Source organism: Eretmochelys imbricata, chromosome 2 (genome assembly GCF_965152235.1).
Source record: "Eretmochelys imbricata isolate rEreImb1 chromosome 2, rEreImb1.hap1, whole genome shotgun sequence".
Classification (NCBI taxonomy): domain Eukaryota; kingdom Metazoa; phylum Chordata; order Testudines; family Cheloniidae; genus Eretmochelys; species Eretmochelys imbricata.
Genome location: NC_135573.1, coordinates 80,860,391 through 80,881,397, shown reverse-complemented (window position 1 = coordinate 80,881,397; position 21,007 = coordinate 80,860,391). Strand labels below are relative to the sequence as shown.

The following is a 21,007-nucleotide window of genomic DNA, read 5'->3' as shown; positions in this document are numbered from 1 at the left end:
TGCTAAGGATTAACAATCCTGCTGGAGCTTCTGAGCTGCCAGGGTTTGAACATATACTCCAATGTGTACGAAAGATAAGCGCTATGGCAAAAGACCATAAATGGTTGCAAAAAGAGCAAACATCATTCTGGGATATATTAGCAGGAGTGTTGTAAGCAAGACACAAGAAGTAATTCTTCTGCTCTGCTCCGCACTGATTAGGCATCAGCTGGGGTATTATGTCCAATTCTAGGTACCACATTTCTAGAAAGATTTGGGGAAAGTCAAGAGAAGACCAACAAAAATAATTAAAGGTCTAGAAAACATGACCTAGGAAGGAAGTTTGGAGGGGGAAAAAAATACAAGGGTTTGTTTAGTCTGAAAAAGAGAAGACTGAGGTGGGACATAAGTTTTCCAGTACATAAAAGGTTGTTACATGGAAGAGGGAGAAAAATTGTTTTCCTTAACCTCTGAGGGTAGGACAAAAAGCAATGGGCTTAAATTGCAGCCAAGGCATTTTAGGTTGGACATTAGAAGAAAAAACTTCCTATCAGGGTGGTCAAGCACTGGAATGAATTGCCTAGGGAGGTTATGGAATCTGCATCATTGAAGATTTTTAAGAGCAGGTTAGACAAACACCTGTCAGGAGAGGTCTAGATCAGAGGTTCTCAAAGCCGGTCCGCCGCTTGTTCAAGGAAAGTCTCTGGTGGGCTGGACCGGTTTGTTTTCCTGCCGTGTCCACAGGTTCAGCTGATTGCAGCTCCCACTGGCTGCGGTTTGCCGCTCCCGGCCAATGGGGGCTGCGAGAAGCGGCACGGGCCCAGGGACATCCACAAGTAATGACCATATAGTCTGCATGCCTGTGCATATTTAATAAAGCGGCACGGGCCAGTAAGAGTTGCGATCGGCCGAACCTGCGGACATGGCAGGTAAACAAACTGGTCCGGCTCGTCAGGGGCTTTCCCTGAACAAGCAGTGGACCGACTTTGAGAACCATTGGTCTAGATAATACTTAGTCCTGCCATGAGTGCAGGGGACTGCACTAGATGACCTCTTGCGATCCCTTCCAGTCATACAATTCTTTGATTCTATAATAACCACAGAAAATTCTATAGCCTTGGTACACCTGTAAGTACTTAGAAGAACTACTCGTTACTGAATCTCCTCTCACATAAACAGAAAGTGAGCATAGCAGTTCTCAGTTACTAGTTTGAGAATTGAATAAAATAAAAACGCATCTTTTTGCTTGAAACTCTTGAAACCTGTTTTAATTGATACACTCGAGTTGATCCCTAAAAAATGTATTTGTTATCTTGTATAATATTATGGTTATAGGTAACGAGGCAATTTCCAATAAAGTTTTAGGTATACTTCCCTTCAGATTTTTCAGAAAAGATTTTTTAAAAAATGTAATGGAATTCCTCAGGGTGTCTTAAAATCCTTGGACTTGCCACAACCCAAAGTGTTCACAAACATTCATTATTTGTTTAGTGTAGTTGCCTATACCATTAAAGCTAACGTGATTTTGGTCATAAGTTAAAATTCTCTTTTTTAGGCTGGTGCAGCATGATAGAAATGAATTTCAAAGATGCATTTGAATCCTTTCAAAGGCTTAAAAATGAATCAAGATGGTCCCAGTGCTATTATGCCTACCTGACAGCAGGTTAGTATTTTTAGTGATAGAATTAGTGATGATTGTGTTTGTGTGTGTGTGTGTATATACACATATATGTATATACAGAAACAAGTCTTTGGTCATGAACTTCTGCAATTGTGGAAGTTAATTGCACACTTGGAACTTTGTCTAATTCCTCCTTTTATACTGTCCATATTAAAGAGCTGTGGCTCAGATTTTGTTTATGTCGTTGTAGTTATAAGGCCACCGTCACCATAATTACTCAGTACATAACAAACATTAATGAATTAATAATCAAAAGAACCCTCAGAGGCAGGTATAATTATCCCTATTTTACAGATGAGGAACTGAGCACCAAGAAATTGGCTTGTCAGAGATCATACAGGAAACCTAGGGCAGACTGGGAGTTGAACCCAGTTTGCCTGAGTTCCCTTCACCAAAAGACCATGCTTTTCCCCTTTACCTGCATAATGCCCTATTTCTATTTTTCCCTCTTTCATATCCTGGAACCTTTTTAGCAGAATTTTTTGTGTGTGTGTGCGCTTTATTACAGTGTGTCAAGGAGCCACTGGTGATGTGGATGGTGCGCAGAATGTATTCAAGGAAGTTCAGAAGCTTTTCAAAAGAAAAAACAATCAGATTGAACAATTCTCAGTCAAAAAGGTTTGGTTGGCATGGATTGAGTTGCTTCAGTACAGTAACTACAATTGGCAATTGTGTTGTCCTTTACTCAAGGATTTGGTTCTAAACAAAGTATATTTTTTCTGGTAGTCATCTTCTCTAGTGTTAATTTAGTGGAAAGGAATCAGGTAGAAAAAGTGAACAGTGCTTTATAGTTTAATGAACTACCAACAGGAAAAAAGTTGGTAGCTCACAACTAAGCGTGGTTTACATAATCTTCAGAGGAAAAAAAATACCGTGATACCAAAGCTGCAGCACTAGTCTTTCTTCCTGCTTCATTTCTTCCTGCTTCATTGTACCCTGTTAGCTCTACCGTGTATGCTCTTAGTTAGCTCATTCTGAAATCTGGAAGTGATGGGGAAAGGCCATACAAACTTAAGATCCCAGAAACCTTTAGTGGGAAAAATAGTCCACCACTGCATCAGGTTGTATTTTAACTTGTTTTTTTTTCCCAAGACTTGTTTAGTCATATACCAGATAACTTTGATCTTGATTGAGAAACAATAAGTGTACTATTTCAACAACTTAGTTTTAGTCCTAAAGAGCTGCAAGCTAAATTTTCACACCCCAAACATTTTAACACCGTGTTACTTGCTTTTGTGAAAACATCAGAATTACTGTTTGTGACCCTTATCTGTCTCTCCTTCTGAGAGGAACTTAGCACAGCTATCTTTACTGTTTTCAGGCAGACAGATTTAGGAAGCAGTTACCAACCAAAGAGCTCTGTGTGCTGGCATCCATTGAAGTTTTGTATTTATGGAAAGCCCTTCCGAACTGTTCCTTTTCTAACTTACAACATATGAGCCAAGGTAGGATATGTGTTTCCTTGGCTATCTTTTTCAGTGAGATAATATAATCTCTTTTTCTTTTTTCTGTCATGAAGACTAGCTGATTGCAGTAGTATGAGGGCTGAAATATGTGTTGACATTTGATGAGCAAGCTACATTATTTGGATAGTTCTGGAAAAGTGCATTCATTAGGACTCAACTTAACACTTATTTTGAAATAGAGAGTGACACTTGGAAGGAAGAGGCTTTCTCAATTTTTTTTTTTTTTTTTGACATTCATGACAGCATTTTAATTTAAAATCCCGTCTACTGCAGATAATTGTATTATTTCAACTTTGTTTAATGACTCTCTTAAACTTAGCCACAAAAGAAACCAAAAACACAGCAATCCATTTGTGTTTTAATTGTCACCTAAGTGTACATACCTTCCATTAATATCTGGGAATTAGAGAGAGAGTTAGATATGGAATTGCAACGATTGTAGGTAATTCTAAATAGCTCAGTGGTGAGAGATATGTAAATACACACAGTCTCACACACACTCATACCTCACTATCCTCTCCCCTCACCCCAAAAAGTATCTGTGGAGGTGATATCCATGGGTAAAATTACAGAGCCATGTGTTAAATTAATGTATCATGCACCTTTGATCACCTCTTTGCCCATTGATCAATCTCCCTTAGGATTTCTGAGCAGCTTCAAATAATCCCTATTTTTTTAAAAAAAAAATCCACCTGCAATTGAAATATCTCCTCCTCCTCCCTCTACATGATGAATTTCTGTGCATGCCACACATGCACTCAACACATTGAAAATTACATCTGCTCGAGGCCCAGAGTCTTACCCCAGTAATAGCTTTTCTGTCTATAAAAATAACCTTACAATACATTAATTCATGCCCCTGCAGGAGCTTTATACGATTGGAAGGGGGTCGATTCAGATTCCCAATCTTCTAGCCCTGGAAGATGCTAGAAAGACCTTTAAATAAAGAAGTTTTTGTGTCTACAAATAATAGTTTCTAGAGGGCTTTTTGTGGGTGGTTTTTTTTAAATAGCTCCATCAGAGCGCTGTACATTTGGACTTAAAGAAGGTAAGGCATCTGGTTCTAATAGACAAAGAAATATGAAAAATAGTTCCTATGCAAGTTTTATAAACTCTCTCAAACATTTTCAGAATAGCTTTTCTGTAATTTTGGTGGCACGTACAGAATTCGGGGGGGAGGAAGGATAGCTCAGTAGTTTGAGCATTGGCCTGCTAAACCCAGGGTTGTGAGTTCAATCCTTGAGGGGGCCATTTGGGTTCTGGGGCAAAAATTGGGGATTGGTCCTGCTTTGAGCTGGGGGTTGGACTAGATGACCTCCTGAGGTCCCTTCCAACCCTGATATTCTATGAATAAATTATAGTGTTTGGTATTAAGGTTCTTTTGGCATGAGCTTGTATTCTACTCATTTCTCACGAATAACCCTAAATTCATGCTGATAAAACCTTTAGATCACACTGTTACGTATTCCTGTGATATGTAAATAAGTTAGTGTTTCTAATGTCTGTTAATTTTTATAAAGCATCCAGAACATAAGGTGGGCACTCAAAATAAATTTAAATAATAAATACTAGATCTTGTTTCCCACCCTTTTGAAAGCTTAACCCTATTTATTTCAGGGAAAAAAAACAAAAACAAAAAACTGTTGTGCTTCCTCTGCAAACTTACCATGTGGTGTTTAAAAGCATCCCTGATATATATACATCTTCTGTACGTGGTCCTGGCCTACACTGGGAAACTATAGGTCTTCATAATATACCTCCTCTTTTCTTATATGCTTCAGTAAACAGTGAAATAGGTTCACAATGTTGGCATTTAAAGCATCTGAGTTAGCACCTATTGAAATGCATGGTGCATTTCACATCTCAGACATATAGTTTAAGGATCTATGCAAACTCAGGTAGAAATGTCTGCATCATTACCTTCAAAACATGAAGTGAGTATATTTTCCTAGTAATAACCAGTATTGCTACCCCCAAACATTCAAATAACAAACAAATAACAAAACAAAAATGGGTTATTTTAATTTGTCGTTTGGCTTTGAGCCTTTAAGGTTCCGTTGGCTCACATTTTCGCGTTTTTCTCCACAACTATGAGGGCTAGAAAATTATGTTTGTTTGGTTTTTAAATTAGAGATGAGAGAACATTAAAGATACAGATTACAATATTTGAGACTGGCCATTGCTAGTTAAAATTAAGCTACAGAAATTAGACACTTTCTAATCTGATTTCAAAACAAAACACCAAAAGATCATTTTTATTATAAAAGGAGTATAATTTGATTACAAATTTAATTTGATTTTTTTTAATTAAGCTTGTCATGAGGTTGATGATTCATCTTCTGTTGGTCTGAAGAATTTGCTTCTTGGTGCCATACATAAATGCTTAGGAAATTCTGAAGATGCGGTTCAGGTAAGTTGTTACAAGGATGATGATGATGTACCCAACTATCTTATAAATGACTTCATTTCTGATTAAGTACAAACTTTTGTTTGTCAGTGTTACTGACACACTGAGTGAATGATAGTAGAGGATATTAAGTCTTTTCAAAGTATTATGAGATAGTACAATAACTCCCCGCTTAATGTCCTCTCGCTTAACATTGTTTCGATCTTACGGCCCTGCTTAGTTACAGAACATGCTCCATTTAAAGTTGTGCAATGCTTTGCTATAACGTCATTTGGCTGCCTGCTTTGTCCACAGCTGACAGCCCCCCATCAGCTCCGCTATGCCCCCCCAGCACCTCCTGCCCGCTGGCAGACCCCACAGAGCAGCGCCTTCCCCCTCCTCCCTCCCACCTCCTGCCTGCGTCAATCAGCTGGCTTGTGGCGTTCAGGAGGGATGGGGGAGGAGCGAGGATTCGGCATGCAGGCTCCCCCTGCCTCCCAAATGCCGCAAACCAGCTGATTGCCGGAGGCAGGGGAGGAGCGAGGACTCGGTGCGCAGCCTCCCCCCTACCCCCTGAATGCCACAAGCCAGCTGATTGCCATGGGCAGGAGGGAGGCGGGAGGAGCAAGGATGCAGTGTGTGGAGTAAATGGAGGGGGGAGAAGAGGCGGGTTAAGGTGGGGGATTGAGGGAACAGGTGAAGTGGGCGTGCCAAGGGTTCAGCCCCTCACCCCTGGTGCTTGCAGAGTCGGGGAAGCTGCCGCCACTGCTGCTGTGCAACGTGCTTCTCCTACCTTACAGCACCTTCAGCCTCCTTGCCTGCCTCATTGTCCCCAGTGCCAGTGGGCTGTGCCTGTGTGGCGTAAGCAGGGGGCACCTCCCAACTATAGAACTGTACTGTACGGCAAAAAAAAATTTCCCTGGAACCTAACCCCTCCCACCCCCATTTACATTCATTCTTATGAGGAAATTGGATTCACTTAACATCGTTTCACTTAAAGTCGCATTTTTCGGGAACATAACTACGACGTTAAGTGAGGAGTTACTCTATGTATTACTGGATTTCATATTGTATGAAGGGAAAAGGCTAAGACATGAACTTCAGTAATATCCCACTTCCTATTAAGGGCTAATGTTTAGCAGATGTATTAGCAGAGGTGGCCAGCCAGGGTGAGAGTTGAAGGGAAAAAGAGGAAGTGGAGAATTTCAAAAAAGAATTGTGCCTCTGAGATATTAACCAGGGTTTAGCACATTAAAAAAAAAAGTCAAAGAAAAGCTCAGCTTCTGTTAGTGATATATACCTTGGAGCCATCTTAAGCTCTAAAATAGGGTGGCCAAAATTTGTGTGTTTTGAGCCCTCTGTGTTCTGCCATGTGGCCTATGATCACCCTCACATATAATTATGGAAGTGTGATGTGTAGTGATTACAGCCTTTATCAAGCAGGATCTGGAGTCGAATGGCCTGGCTACTCAGAACAAGATGTTACATTATGGGTTCTGTGGATCACTCTTCCAAATTGAGTGGCTGCAATCTGCTCCCTTTTGTACAAATTTGGGGCATCCCTCAGGCTTTTGCCATCTGCCAATGCAGCTCTCAGTAGGACTGAGTTTGAACACCGTTACTCTGGATCTAATGGAAAATTGAAAAGAAAGATGGTTCTGAGTATTAGCAAACTTCAAAGAGCCCATCTTAATGTAGATGGAATTGGAATTTGTTCTGCAATCACTGAATTCTTTGAACTTGTTTTATTTTTGCAAATGGAACCCAATTCAGACAAAAACAACGAAGGTAGTGATGGTTGGTGAACTCTTATTTCTAATTCTATCCAATTTATTTTAAAGAATCTGTGTCTGTGACCTCCAATTATTAAAGAACCATGTTAAACTGTAATTTTTTTTCAGCTAAAGATATAAAATCTTTGGATCAATTCATGAATCTTTTTTGACACAGACCTAACATTTTTCTCTAACAGCAGATGCTGACATGAATTCATATGATCACTGCTGTTAAGGATCCTTTAAGACACAGGAAATGTTGCTCTGTTCAGATTATGATTTTTGGAGTTGGTTTGTAGTGCTTGATGTTGAGGGTGCTTCTTATTTAGTTTTCCAAAACGAAGAGACTACTAATTTTATCGTATAAACATTTTTTTCTCTTGCAGTTCTTTCAGCGAGCTGTTAAAGATGGACTGTGCCGTCAAAACAACTTATACATTCAGCCATATGCTTGCTATGAACTCGGCTGTCTTTTGTTAGACAATCCAGAGGTAACAGTAGAGTACATCTTACATTTTTGGAAGTGGAAAGGGGGTCAGCTGTGACCACTCTAAACAGACAATGAAAATGTGTTATTTTACAAGTGATCAGGTATAGGAGTTAATTTTAATTACTTTTCCACCTGTGTATAAAGAGTCCCTTTAGTTTTATGTCTTTAGTGTGCTAGATACCCCATTATTGTCTAGGTGGCGATATCATACTGTAGAGATTGGCATACATCATACAAAGTTTACACTGTGATGTTTGCAGGGGCTTTGTGCATACCTGTGACAGTATAATAATGATTGCTTTCTTTTCTGCTCATTTTTACCTATTATATAATAAATAAGGATCTGAGATGGTCCAGGGCAGCTGCACTGAAACATTTCATTTCTGGCCACCAGCTGGTGACTCTCTAGCAATAAGATCAGCGGAACCATTCCAAGTCCCTGTCTATTTTATAGCTAACGTTTAAAAAGAAAAAAAAATTACATAAGCAACAACAAAAATTATTGAAGCAAGAATATTAGTGATCTTAATTAGTTCTGTGTCAAAATAAACATCTTTAAGTATTGCCTATATATATCCCCCACTCGTGGGATAAGTACAGTGGCGCTGGAATGGTTTTTACAATGGGGGTGCTGAAAGCCAGTGCTCCCCAATTTTTTTACTTCACACCCCCCTTACCTCTGTCCGTGCCCCCTCTCCCCAGAGCTGGGGCCAGGATTGGCTGTGGCTACGGGAGGGTGGGGGGACATGGGTAAGGGGGCTGGGGCTGGCGTGAGCGGGACCCCGGGTGCGGGGCCAGCGGGAGCGGGACCCCGCACAAAACCTGGGGGTGCTGCATCACCCCCCACACCCGTAATTCTCGCACCTATGGATAAGTACATGCCTGGCTCATGAGCTCAGAATATTTTTATTTGGACCACCCATTCCCCTATCTCATTGCACAAGGTATAAAAGCTCCTCTTGAGTACTGAAGATGCAGCAAGTTTGGAGCATACTGAAAATCCACTCAGACTGACTTCTGTGCTTTCTGCCTTCTGATGTATGGGTTTATCAGTCTTTCTCACTCTATAGTAACTGAGTTTCTACCAGGAAATGTTTGCTTCATGTATTCCATCTGGGTGGTAACCACTTCCCTCATAGGATTTAAATTTCCCTCTCACAAAACTCGTGGGCTTCTGTTCAAACTTTGTCAGGCTATTCTATGTATAATCTGAGAAGAGACAATATTCTTCCTAGCCATAACGTCAGCCTTAGAGAGTTAGTGAATTATAGATGTGTTGCCAGATTCTCCCAATCCCATGTTCCGTAATGGTAAAGTGGCCTTGCATCCTCACCCCAAATTCATATCTAAAGTAGTCTCTGATTTCCCTAAGACTCATTCACATCTAGGTATGTCAGGCTCCCTGCATTAGGTGTCTGGAGAACCTTAAGTTGTCCTCTGTAGAAGACCAAATCTGTACATAAGTTTCCTCAAGCTTTTTGTTTTGTTTTTGGTGGCATATAGAGTTAAGAACAGAACTCAATCCCTCTGACTTCACAGTCTGTCAAAATAGATCAGGAGATGTATACATGATTGATATGACCTGGCAGGTGCTCAGCCACCTGAAAATATCAGAATTTATTCAACTAAGGCAGCTTCTGCAGTACGCATCACACTATCTCCCTTGTTGAAATATATAAAACCTTTACATGGAGCTCTATATACTTATTTTAAATAGCATTACATCCTCCACTTTCTTCTAAAGGAGATGGTCAGTTCAGGGAAGCAGGCTGTTAATTAATGCTCTTCAGATCCAGCTCCTGGAGACTCTGTAGTAAGTGGAATTGATAGCACCACATGTTGTTAAGGTTGCCCAACACTTTTCGTGGTAAGATCTTATTTTCAGTTGTTTGTAACATTGCAAAATGTTAACCATTTAGGCTGAAATTCTCCATGCTGGGTGTCTGCCTCAGTCTGAATAGTTTCTGAAAACTTTAGTCCAGGGGTCGGCAACCTATGGCACGCGTGCCAAAGATGGCACGTGAGCCGATTTTTAATGGCATGCTGCTGCCTGCCGGGTCCCAGCCGCCAGCCCCACTCAGCCAGCTGCCGAACCTAGGCTGGGACCCCGGCAGACAGCAGCATGCCATTAAAAACCCTGCCTGTCTTGACCCGCTCTTCTCCACCCCGCTCCCCCCCTGGGGGCAGGGTGAAGAAGCTTGGTCCTGCTGGATGCTGCTGCAGGGCAGGCAAGGTCCTCCCTCCCCTGCCTCTTCCCCCAGTGTGCTGGGTTCCTGCCCCTCCTCCTCTCCCTCCCTGCCGCCAATCAGCTGATGTCCCTTGCGAGGGAGGGGGAGAAGTGGAGCCGCAGCTCTCACGCTGCTCCAGGGAGGAGGCAGAGAAGAGGTGGGAATAGGGCCTTGGGGAAGGGGGGTGGAATCAGGGCATAATCCCTCCAGCCCCCTGCTGTAAGCCACTCTGGGCAGGGGGCTGGGAGCACCCCCACGACCCTAGCCCACAACCCTCTGCCCTGACCCCTGCTCCCCCCCCCATGACCCCTGCCCTGACTCCAGCACCCTCCTCACATGACCCCAGCCCCTGTCCTGACTCTTGCACCCCCCACATTCCCACCCCCACCCTGAGCACCAAACGGGAGATCCTGCACCCCCCACACATTCCCACCTGCACCCCTCACACCAAATGGGAGCTGCCCAGGTAAGCACTCCACACCCAAACCTCCTCAGCCTCCTCCCTCATTCTAGCTCCTGGCCAGACCCTACACCCCAACCCCCAGCCTGCTCCTTCACCCCCAGCCCTGTGCTCAGTGCACTCCCACCCTCAGCTCAGTGCAGAGAGAGTGGAAGAGAATGGGCTAGAACCAGGGAGAAGGTAAGTACCCACTCTGTGTGGGCAGGGCCAGGATCCCAGACCGGCAGCAGGCTGAGCTGGGCCGGCAGCTGGGACCCTGGCTGGCAGGAGCCGGCGGACGGAACCCCAGACCGGCAGCGGGCTGAGCGGGCCGGCAGCGTAAGATCAGATTTTAATTTAATTTTAAATGAAGCTGCTTAAACATTTTGAAAACCTTGTTTACTTTACGTACGACAATAGTTTAGTTATATAATATATAGACTTAGAGAGAGGGACCTTCTAAAAAAACGTTAAAATGTATTACTGGCATGCGAAAGCTTAAAGTGAATAAATGAAGACTCTGCGCACAACTTCTGAAAGGTTGCTGACCCCTGCTTCAGTCAAACTGCTTAAGCAATTTCCGAGAACAAGGCTAGGGAAAAATAAGTTGTTTTGTCCTTAAAGATCTGGCAACCACTTCTTTGAAAATTTCTAGTGCTCCCATGCTTTGGCACATCAATTTGAAATTTGGCAGAGGTGTTCCTTTCGCCATCCTTGATGCCAAGGATGATCCTTTTGCCATCCTAGTGAATATCCATGCAAATTTGGCCAAGTTAATAAACCTCTAAAATTTCTCACATGCTCAGCGGAGCCTTGTTAGAGTTTTGCAGCTAATTCTCTGAAGATTCTGTCTGTATTGGGCATGTTCCAACTGCTTGCAACTTTACATGCTCAGAATACTCAGTATGTAGCATCCCTACACAAGGACTGAGCATGCTCCATGCTGGGGCTTTGGGGGCTGAACAGGACTTTCCTTGTAATTGCTCTTCAGGTACGACTGTAATAAGGAGTACAGGAAGACCGTCTATCCTGGGCTCTCTGTGCTCCCCCTGTTGCTTCCCAGGCAGGATGGAGGGGAAGGTGGAAGCCACCTGATTTGAATGCAGAGGGGTGAGGCAGGGAAGAGATGAATCTGTAAAGAGAGTGGGGTAGGAGCCAGGAATGAAGAGAGGGGGAGCTGTGGACAGTGCAGGGAGGGAACAGGTACAGGAGTTGAGCAGGGTGAGAGAAGATTCATAGATTATAAAGCCAGAAGAGACCATTTTGATCATCTAGTCTGACTTCTTGTATAGCTTTGGCCATAGAACTTCTCCAAATAAATTCCTAGAGCATATCTTTTAGAAAAACATCCAATCTTGAGTTTAAAATTGTCAGTGATGGAGAATGTACCACAACCCTCGGTGCATTGTTCCAGTGGTTAATTACTGTCACTGTCAAAAATGTATGCCTAGTCTGAATTTGCCTAGCTTCAACTTTGTGCCATTGGATCATGTTATACATTTCCGTGCTAGATTGAAGAGCCCATTATTGAATATTTGTTACACAAGTAGATACTTACAAACTCTAGTCAAGTTACCCCTTAACCTTCTCTTTCTTAAACTAAATAGATTGAGCCCTTTGAGTCTGTCACTGGAAAGTATGTTTTCTAATCCTTTAATCATTCTGATGGCTCTTCTCTGAACCCTCTCCAATTTATCAACATCCTTCTGGAATTGTGAACACCAGAATTGGACAGTGTTCCAGTGGCAGGTCATCAGGGCCAAATACAGAGGTCAAATAACCTCCCTACTCCTACTCGAGATTCCCCTTTTGTTTCTCAGAATTACATTAGCTTTTTTGGCCATAGTGTCACACAGGGAGCTCATGTTCAGCTGATTATCCATCATGTTCCCAACTCTTTTTCAGAATCACTGCTTCCTAAGATAGTCCCCCCCCATTATATAAATATGGCATATATTCTTTGTTCTTAGATGTATGTACAGTATTTACAGATGGCTGTATTAAAACACACATTGTTTGCATAGTTTACTAAGCGATCCAGATTGCTCTGAATCTGTGACTTCTCCTCTTCATTATTTACCACATCCCCAACGTTTGCGTCATCTACACTATCAGTGGTGATTTTATGTTTTCTTCCAGGTATTAATAAAAATGTTAAATAATATAGGGCCCAGAACTGATCCCTACAAGACTCCCCTAGAAACACACCTGCTTGATGACAATTCCCTGTTTACAATTGCATTTTGAGACCTATCCGTTAGCCAGTTTTTTAATAATTTAATGTTGGTTTTTATATCATCCTAGTTTTTAATCAAAACTCATGTGGTACCAAATCAAACACTTTAGAAAAGTCTAAGTATATTACATCCAGACTATAAAGGTAATCTCATAAAAATATCAGTTTAGTTTGACAGGACCTTTTTTCCATAAACCCACTTTGATTTGCATTAATTATATTGCCCTCCTTTAATTCTCTATTAATCAAGTCCCTTATCAGCCGCTCCATTATCTTGCCTGGGATCAATGTCAGACTGACAGACCTATAATTACCTGGGTCATCCCATTTACCCTTTTTAAAAATTGGCACAATATTAGCTTCCTTACAGTCTTTCTGGAATGTTCCCTGAGTTTCAAGAATTACTGAAAATCCGCATTAATGGTCCAGTGAGTTCCTTAACACGCTCTTTAAAATTCTTGCATGCAAGTTATTTGGGCCTGCTTGTTTTAAAATGTCTAACTTAAGTAGTTTCTGTTTAATATCTCCAGAGATACTAGTGGAATGGAAAGAGTGTTATCATCACCATATGATGAGACTATATCATCTATATTTTCCCCAAATACAGAACAGAAATATTTATTGAACACTTCTGCCATTTCTGTGGTGTTACTGATAATTCTGCCATTTCCCTATAGTAATGGACCAATGCCATTGTTGGGATTCTTTTTGTTCCTAATATATTTTTAAAAACTTCCTTATCATTCTGATCTCTGCTGGTTGTAGAGTTTTCCTTATGACCCTTTGCTTCCCTTATCAATTTTCTACAATTCCTAAGTTCCAATTCATATTCATTACTGTCAACTTCCTTTTTCTTACATTTGTTATGTTGGTTTTTTTTATTTTTTATAGCTGCCAGTATGAGCAGCAGGTGAAGTATGAATAGAGGGGGACTGGGAGAGGCTGGGAAAGGCAGAGGTCTGTAACTTCTTGAGTTCTCCAGAACCTGGAAATGAACCCAATAACTCTTGACATTCCTTTGCTGTCTAGCAAATAGCTGTGAAACTCAGGCAAAGTGTGTGTGTTTTCATCCACCTCCAGTGGTGGGTCCACATGGAAGATAACTTGATATCAGTTACTCTTTTAGCCCAAGTAGTAGAGGACTGTGCTATGGATTTACTGATCCCATCCCTGCTGGTGACCTATGTGGGGAGTGAATATGATTATGAAATTTTTGTTTTTTCAGTTTTTCAGATAAGTTAGGGTTGGGTTTTTTAATCTGTTAAAAAAGTTGCAAAGCACTAAGAAGTTAAGAAACGTTGGATTTATGATTACCTGTGAACTCCTTCTCCCATGCGTATGAACTATGATTAGGCTTTGCAGAATTTGGTTTTTATTTTTTTATATGTTGACAATGTTATCAATGTTTATTTTAAGCATTATCAGTGGAAATATTTTTTTGGTCAGTTTGCATGTGGGTATGATGAAATTGACACTCATGGACATTTAAAAATTAAAAATCTAATCCTTCCAAGGCTAATTATGATATAGTCTTAAATTATATGATCACATATTATTTCTTCCACAGGACCCCTGTCTCGTTCAGTGCACAGGACTAACTTTTGAGAGCTTTCAAACCTAATGTTTTAAATGTATTTTTTGTATGTAATACATGCTTCTTCATCACCTTCCTACTTTTTTGGAGTCTCTTGTAAAGAGATTTGTGAATTAGAGGAAGTAACTGATTGATGGTTGGGGCTGCTCACCATTTTATACCATCAGAACTGGGCATGGGAATGAGTGGATCCCAGCATACAGTGCTTTCTAGAAGCTAGAGTTCACAGCCCAGGTGTATGCATATCCCATCAGTGTGGATCATCTTTAGTTACAATATGATTCTCAGAGTTTTGGATCTTGTAAAAATAAAAAACTCTGGAAATAAACTTGGGGCATAGAAGAAAAGGATTAAACATACTGAAGTTAATGAATGAAAGATATAGATACTGATTTGCATTTTTATCATAAAATCATGACTTTTAATAAAAAAGTACTCCAATTTAATTTGAAGTTATTCATATTTATCTATGAAATCAAACATCATTCATCTGAATTAACTTCATTATTTTTAAGCTCTTCCATTCATTAAGCCCTTCGATACCATGGTGGTAGATGCTATATAAGAGACTAAGACTTTGGGCAAAACACAAACTTTATGGGTAATATTTTTATACACTTCTGAATGTAGCTATACCATTTAGAAATAAAAACTTCAAATATTTAAGGTATTTGTATTCAGAAAAAATTTAGTAAGATATTCATCTGAATCACTTTCATCTTTCTCGTATTCATCTTACTGGGGAATAGAGTAGAAACCTTCAAACCAGTAATAAAAATTCAGTTGAAAATATCAAATTTTTCCTACAAGCTTGAATAACCTTTGCTATGTCAAGAAAAATGGCTCGTTATTGACGAACAAAATATTCTCTTTTCTCTTCCAAATCATTCTAATAAGTTCTATCTTTATCCCATGCTTATTATTGCAGATGGGCAAGTTGTATGACATATGGAAATCTTTTAGTATTTCGAAAGAGGAGGTTCAAATGAATAAACTGAAACCGATAAGAAAAAAAACTTGAAACTCAGTGAATAATTGATATGTTTTTCAAGTTGAATTAGTCAAAAGAGTAAATTTGCGATTCTTAAACTTCAGTTTGCCTATAACTTTAGTGCTTTCACTTTATATTGTAGCTCACTGTAGTGCTTATAGTTCTACATAGTGTTGTGTTTTGTTTTTAAGTAGACAGAAGTGCTGTTTTTTAAATACATACAGAAATACATACCGCAGGACCAGTCAGGTACCTTATTAGGAGCCTGTAAACACCTACAGGGCATGATGTTTAGTACCATGAGTAGTCCCAGTAGACCCCATCTCCAGTAGTATTTTCAGAGTTGAGACTTTAGTTCTTGTCTGACCATTATACTTTAAAAGATTCTCTTTGACCTTTCTGCCATGTGTACATTCTTCTAAAGTGATATTTTCTTCTTCTTTTTCTAGACTGTGCCAAGAGGCAAAATCTTACTTCTCCAGGCAAAGGTAACAAATCAACACACCCTAATCCTGCTGTTAAGTGAAATTGAGAGTTCAGCTTGTGGTGTAGGTTTTATAGTGTTGTTGTATACCGATGCTCTATAACTTTATATATACTGGAACTGGTCATTCCTTTTACTCATTGCATGGGATTCATTGGGATTTCCTGGAGCTTTTGGACATATACAATTTCCCAGTTACTGTGCAAGCTTTTAATAGAGAAGTAGACTGGTCCCTGCTTGCACTTGGGAGGTAGAGGGGAACCTCCTGCGCCGCCTTCTAATTGGTGGACTGTGCTGCGGGAAATCTATCTACCAACAGCAGTGCTTAATTTTGGCAAGGGAAGAGGGTTATTAGCAATTTTTAAGCTCCAAGAGCCATTTTCGTCGTCCTAGTTACTGTGTTTTGTAGCTCAGTGACGTCTTAAGCATCCTCAACAAGTCACCTTGATATCCTAAGGTCGATGAGGTTAATAGTTGTATGTATTTTGTATTACAGGAGGAATTCAATGGATATGATTTTGAGAACAGATTGCATGTCCGCATACATGCAGCCTTAGCCTCTCTGAGGGAAGTGGTTCCACAGTGACAGCCGGGAAGTCTTGACGTATTCTTTTCCACAGTTTCCGCACTTTAAGATAAAGCAGAGGTTAAGCTTTTGGGAAGATTGGCTTTTCTTCTGAAAACCACCTGTGCCAGAGACACTTTCCTAGAATGTTCAGGGTTGGTGTGACATAGTAAAGTTTTACAATCTTAATCATTAAAAACAAAATAAGTCAGCCAGAAAGAGAGGGTTAAGTGATATTGTGTTTTAACTCTTTGTTTAGTTTAAACCAACTGAACATTTGTAGTCTGTGATTGTAGCCTTACCTGCACAATAAGCACATATCTGATTTACCACAACAACATTGGCTCAGTTTTGACAGGTATCATTTACCTGTTTAAATAGTCTAAAGATGTTTTCTAGGAGAACAACCTCGTGTTCGATGAAAATAATACAATATAAATAATTGTTGAAAATTATAAGTTTGCAGAGATGGACAGAACTCTTTTTTTTCCTTCAAAAGCCAATGAAAAAGAGGGGCACAAAAGAAGAAAATTGTTCAGTGAGGATAATAGCCAGTCTGCTCATTATATTTACTGGGTTAGTCCAATGTCTTGATGATGCATACTATGTGTACATTTTAGAAAACTTCCATCCATATTTGTGATAAATTATGAGAGTATTTAGGCTCTCTGCTTCTGGTATTTTCCAGCCAAATACTTTGTTTTTGACATTTAGTCACTGTATGAGTCATTTTAGTTTTGTTCTTAATGTTCTAAATGGTGCATTGGCCTGCTAGGCTAGATGTTCCAAGAGTTTAGCAAATCCTTTTCCACTCAGGTTGCTAAATATTGTAAGAAAAGGCAGTAGCCTTAAAAAGTAATTTTTAACCCCCCTTATTTTTAAGTAAGGTTGTCTTACTGAATAGTATCACTTCCCTTACTTCCATATATGGTACTCTAAACCTCAGGTGTTTAAAGTATTCATATACCTCAGTCAGCTTAAGAATATTTGCCACAACCATATAACATAGCCAAATGTGCAGTAATACTGTAATCTGTTTTCCTGTCAGTCAGTCACATTCACTGTCTTTTTATGTTGTCACATTCTTTTTAGTATAATATTTTATCGAGATATACATTTTACTTATAAAAAATGTGAAACCTGGCCAGAATGGTAGTAAATTCTGTTGCTTTGCATAACTGTGATAACCATTTCCAAGGAAATCCAGTCATCATAAAGCCTTATCTTTGCTCTGGCCAGGTTGCTTTAAATGCTTCCCTAGCTCAATTTCTCTCTTTTTTTTCCTTTTTCTTTTTCTTTTTCTTTTTTTAATTTTATTTTGTGTTTGCAGAATGTTTCCAAAATGTAGTATTTTGCGGACATCTAACTTGCACTGGTTTGCTTCAGGAGTTGCATCTCAAATGAGACCTGATGTGGAGGGGGGAAAAGTAATGATGTATATTCACTAGGCAGGGAGAAAAGATTAGGATAACAACCTTTGCTTTCTAACTGGAAATACAGAATTCCCACTATTAGGGATTTGCTTAGGAGCAGTCCAGTCTCCCCTTTTTATTGCAGTCCAAGATGGGGAGAAAGACTTTGTGAATCCTAGAGGCTATAATGTAGCTTTATTGTTTTATGGTCTAGTTACAGTACATGTAGTGAACATGTTTCTCCTTAGATTTGATTCAGTAATACTGAGTCACAAAATTCTGGCTTTGTGAGTTCAATCCTTATTTGAATTGGTCAATTCAAACAAGTATTGGATAGAAGCGTTATACTGTATATTACTTTGAACCCTGATCGTGATTTAAAAGTGAGCTTAATATACTTCTTTTTATTTCTGACTTATCTGCTTTTTGTTTTTTAATCAAGGATATAGTTCACTTTGAATAAGTAGCAAATAGGCAACTTAATATGACCCACAGATTTCCTGTAGTATCCCATTTGCACTGAATGCAAGAACGCACTGTCCAGGACACACAACTCCTGCATCGCTTCGTGTTGAGATTTGAAGGATCCAAATACCCCCAGATGAATAGTAGAGACAGTGTGAAAGTCGGCTTACCAAATGGCCTACTCCTCTCACCAGGCCTGTTGAGTTGGAGTGGTATGGAAACAGACTTGTCTCACTATGTACTCCTACAACATCTCAGCTCTGTGCAAGTTTCAGTTTCTCCATGGAGTCCAGAAAATCATCACTGAAGTGGAACTGTTTCTGTATTTTTTCTCCCCTCGTAGGAGAATCTCCTTATTTGTAAATGTCAATTATTTTTTATATTAGATTATGCCTGTGATGAGAACAATCTCAACTGTATTTTACGTAACTTGAATAAGTTTTTATACTTTAGAGCTCGGAGGCGTGGTCTAATAGCAATAATGCAATACGCATCTTCCTGGTGAATATGTTTAAGATTTTATCTTTATTGGGTCAGGTGTTTTTTGGTTGTTGACACAGTTTTTATCTCATTATGACTCATTTCAAGTAAATAACTAGAATTTTTAGATGTCACCAAAAATAAGAATATTTATTGTGGTGTACTGTACATGTCATTAACTTACAGAAATTGCACTTTTATATTTCTGCTGAGTAAAATTAAAAGAAAACATGGACCAGGTTGTTCTTGCTCTTTAAAATTACCCCTAGTCAGTGGCTTCCTGAATACAAAGATTCCAAGTATTCATAAACTTCCTGGCTGATACTGAATTGTATAACAGCAGTTACCTCAACCTCTGTTCTTTCAACATGGTTTTAGTCTTCTGGTTTAGAAAATGGGTTATATATTAAGCTCAGTCGTAGCATGGACATGAAGATTTGACCCTCATTGTAAAGATCTTTAATTTTATTCCCCCTAAAAATCTGTACCCACGGTATTTCTCCACTTTCCAAAAATGTCTCCAGTTTTCTCTCAGGTGAGCACGTTAATTTCTTCTTTTGCTGACTTTAGATGCTAGTTTTGTATTCTGGCCATGGCTGGTTCTTAAATAAAATTCCCCAAACCTGTATTTAATTGCCTGTCCATTTTCCGAACATATTCCTGTCTAAACAGTTTCTTGGACATTTTCTAATCCAAAATACCTCTGTAGATGTTCCAGATTCTAAATGAGAAGCAGTGTGTTGGTAGCACCATACAATACACGTATTTTAATAGAGTGATTGTGAAGGGTCTAAAGGAAAAGGAGTACTCGTGGCACCTTAGAGACTAACAAATTTATTTGAGCATAAGCTTCAGCTCACTTATCGGATGCATTCCTGGTTGTCCATGAAATAACTGCACAAACCACATCCCTTCTCAGTAATGATCACAAAACAACATCCCTATAGCAACTATAGTAGCTGCCTACAAGGAAAATTATTAGGAAAATATGTAATATATGTTTAGATGTCTTTAGTGAAATTTATTAGCTGGAGATAAGCAGCCGCCAGTGCCATCTGACCAGCTAGCTATTCCTGAACCACCACCAAGTTATCCATGGGCCACAATTTGGGAATCTCCTATGTACTCAACTCCACTAATCTTTAATAGTAAGAAGCAAGATACAGTATATTGTCTATAATTCTCCATGCTGCAGATATTTAACAACAATGGTTGATAAATATTTAAATGGTTTAGAACAAAACAAAAAGCTGGGATTTGTAGCCTTTCTATCTTAGTTATAACTTGAGCAGGTGCCTGTACAACACTGCCTCAAATTGTAATGTTTCAGGGTTATCCGGTCAATCATTTCAAGAATTAAGTATACTCTGTGGGCCAGAGCCTCATCAAATGAATAGAATGCAAATTTATTCTAAATCAATGGGATTACTCCATTTATAACAGAGGTCTGATTCTAGCCCATTATGTCCAATGCACAATCAAAACATTGCAAACAAGTACTCTATGTTGATTCATCAATCATAGGACTTGCCTTAGTTCCACTGAATTGCATGTACCTGTATAATTTTCATCTATGTCAAAGCAAACAAATTATGTAACAGTAAAAATAACTCTGCACTGAACAACTGTGTCCAGTTCTGGTGCCCACAATTCAAGACAGATGTTGATAAATTGGAGAGGGTTCAGAGAAGAGCTATCAGAATGAATAAAGGAGTAGAAAACATGCCTTATGACAATAGACTCAACAAGCTCGGTCTATTTAGTTTAACAAAGAGAAGGTTAATCGGTGACTTCATTACAATCGGTAAGTATTTATATGGAAAACAAATATTTAATAATGGGCTTTTCAGTCTAGCAGAGAAAATTATAACACAATTCAAGGGCTGGAAGTTGAAGCTAGACAAATTCAGACTGGAAATAAAGTGTAAATTTTTAACAGTAAGAGAAGATTAACCTTGAAACAATTTATCAGTGGTTCTGGTGGATTCTCCACCACTGACAATTTTTAAAATCAAGATTGGATGTTTTTCTAAAAGATCTGCTCCAGCAATTATTTTGGGGAAATTCTCTGGTCTGTGTTTTATACAGGAAGTCAGACTAGATGATTGTAATGGTCCTTTCTGGCCTTGGAATCTATGAGTCTGTGAACCCCATTTACAAGATACACTGGAAAAACAATGCAACCATTTTAAGAAAGACCAAAATCCTGTAACATAGTGTGTTGCGAATGTATATTCTCACTGAAGGTTAATTCAACCACTGTGCCCAATAAAAAGAACAGGAGGACTTGTGGCACCTTAAAGACGAACACATTTATTAGAGCATAAGCTTTCGTG

At 39.6% G+C, this 21,007-nt stretch overlaps 1 protein-coding gene across 2 annotated transcripts in view; it reads left to right on the top strand.

Annotated features, from left to right (window-relative positions):
- The window catches only part of TTC39C (tetratricopeptide repeat domain 39C), a 60,919-nt gene extending 42,009 nt beyond the window's left edge, over nucleotides 1–18,910 (top strand). The window contains exons 8-14 of one of the 2 annotated variants that reach the window (XM_077810362.1): nucleotides 1,535–1,642; nucleotides 2,169–2,278; nucleotides 2,982–3,105; nucleotides 5,439–5,536; nucleotides 7,674–7,778; nucleotides 15,715–15,753; nucleotides 16,246–18,910. In XM_077810362.1, coding sequence (XP_077666488.1) covers nucleotides 1,535–1,642; nucleotides 2,169–2,278; nucleotides 2,982–3,105; nucleotides 5,439–5,536; nucleotides 7,674–7,778; nucleotides 15,715–15,753; nucleotides 16,246–16,335 — 674 coding nt within the window. In that variant the 3' untranslated portion in view covers nucleotides 16,336–18,910. The remainder of the gene's footprint in view (nucleotides 1–1,534; nucleotides 1,643–2,168; nucleotides 2,279–2,981; nucleotides 3,106–5,438; nucleotides 5,537–7,673; nucleotides 7,779–15,714; nucleotides 15,754–16,245) is intronic. The other variant, XM_077810363.1, reaches the window with a different exon arrangement.
- Nucleotides 18,911–21,007: the final 2,097 nt, after the last annotated feature.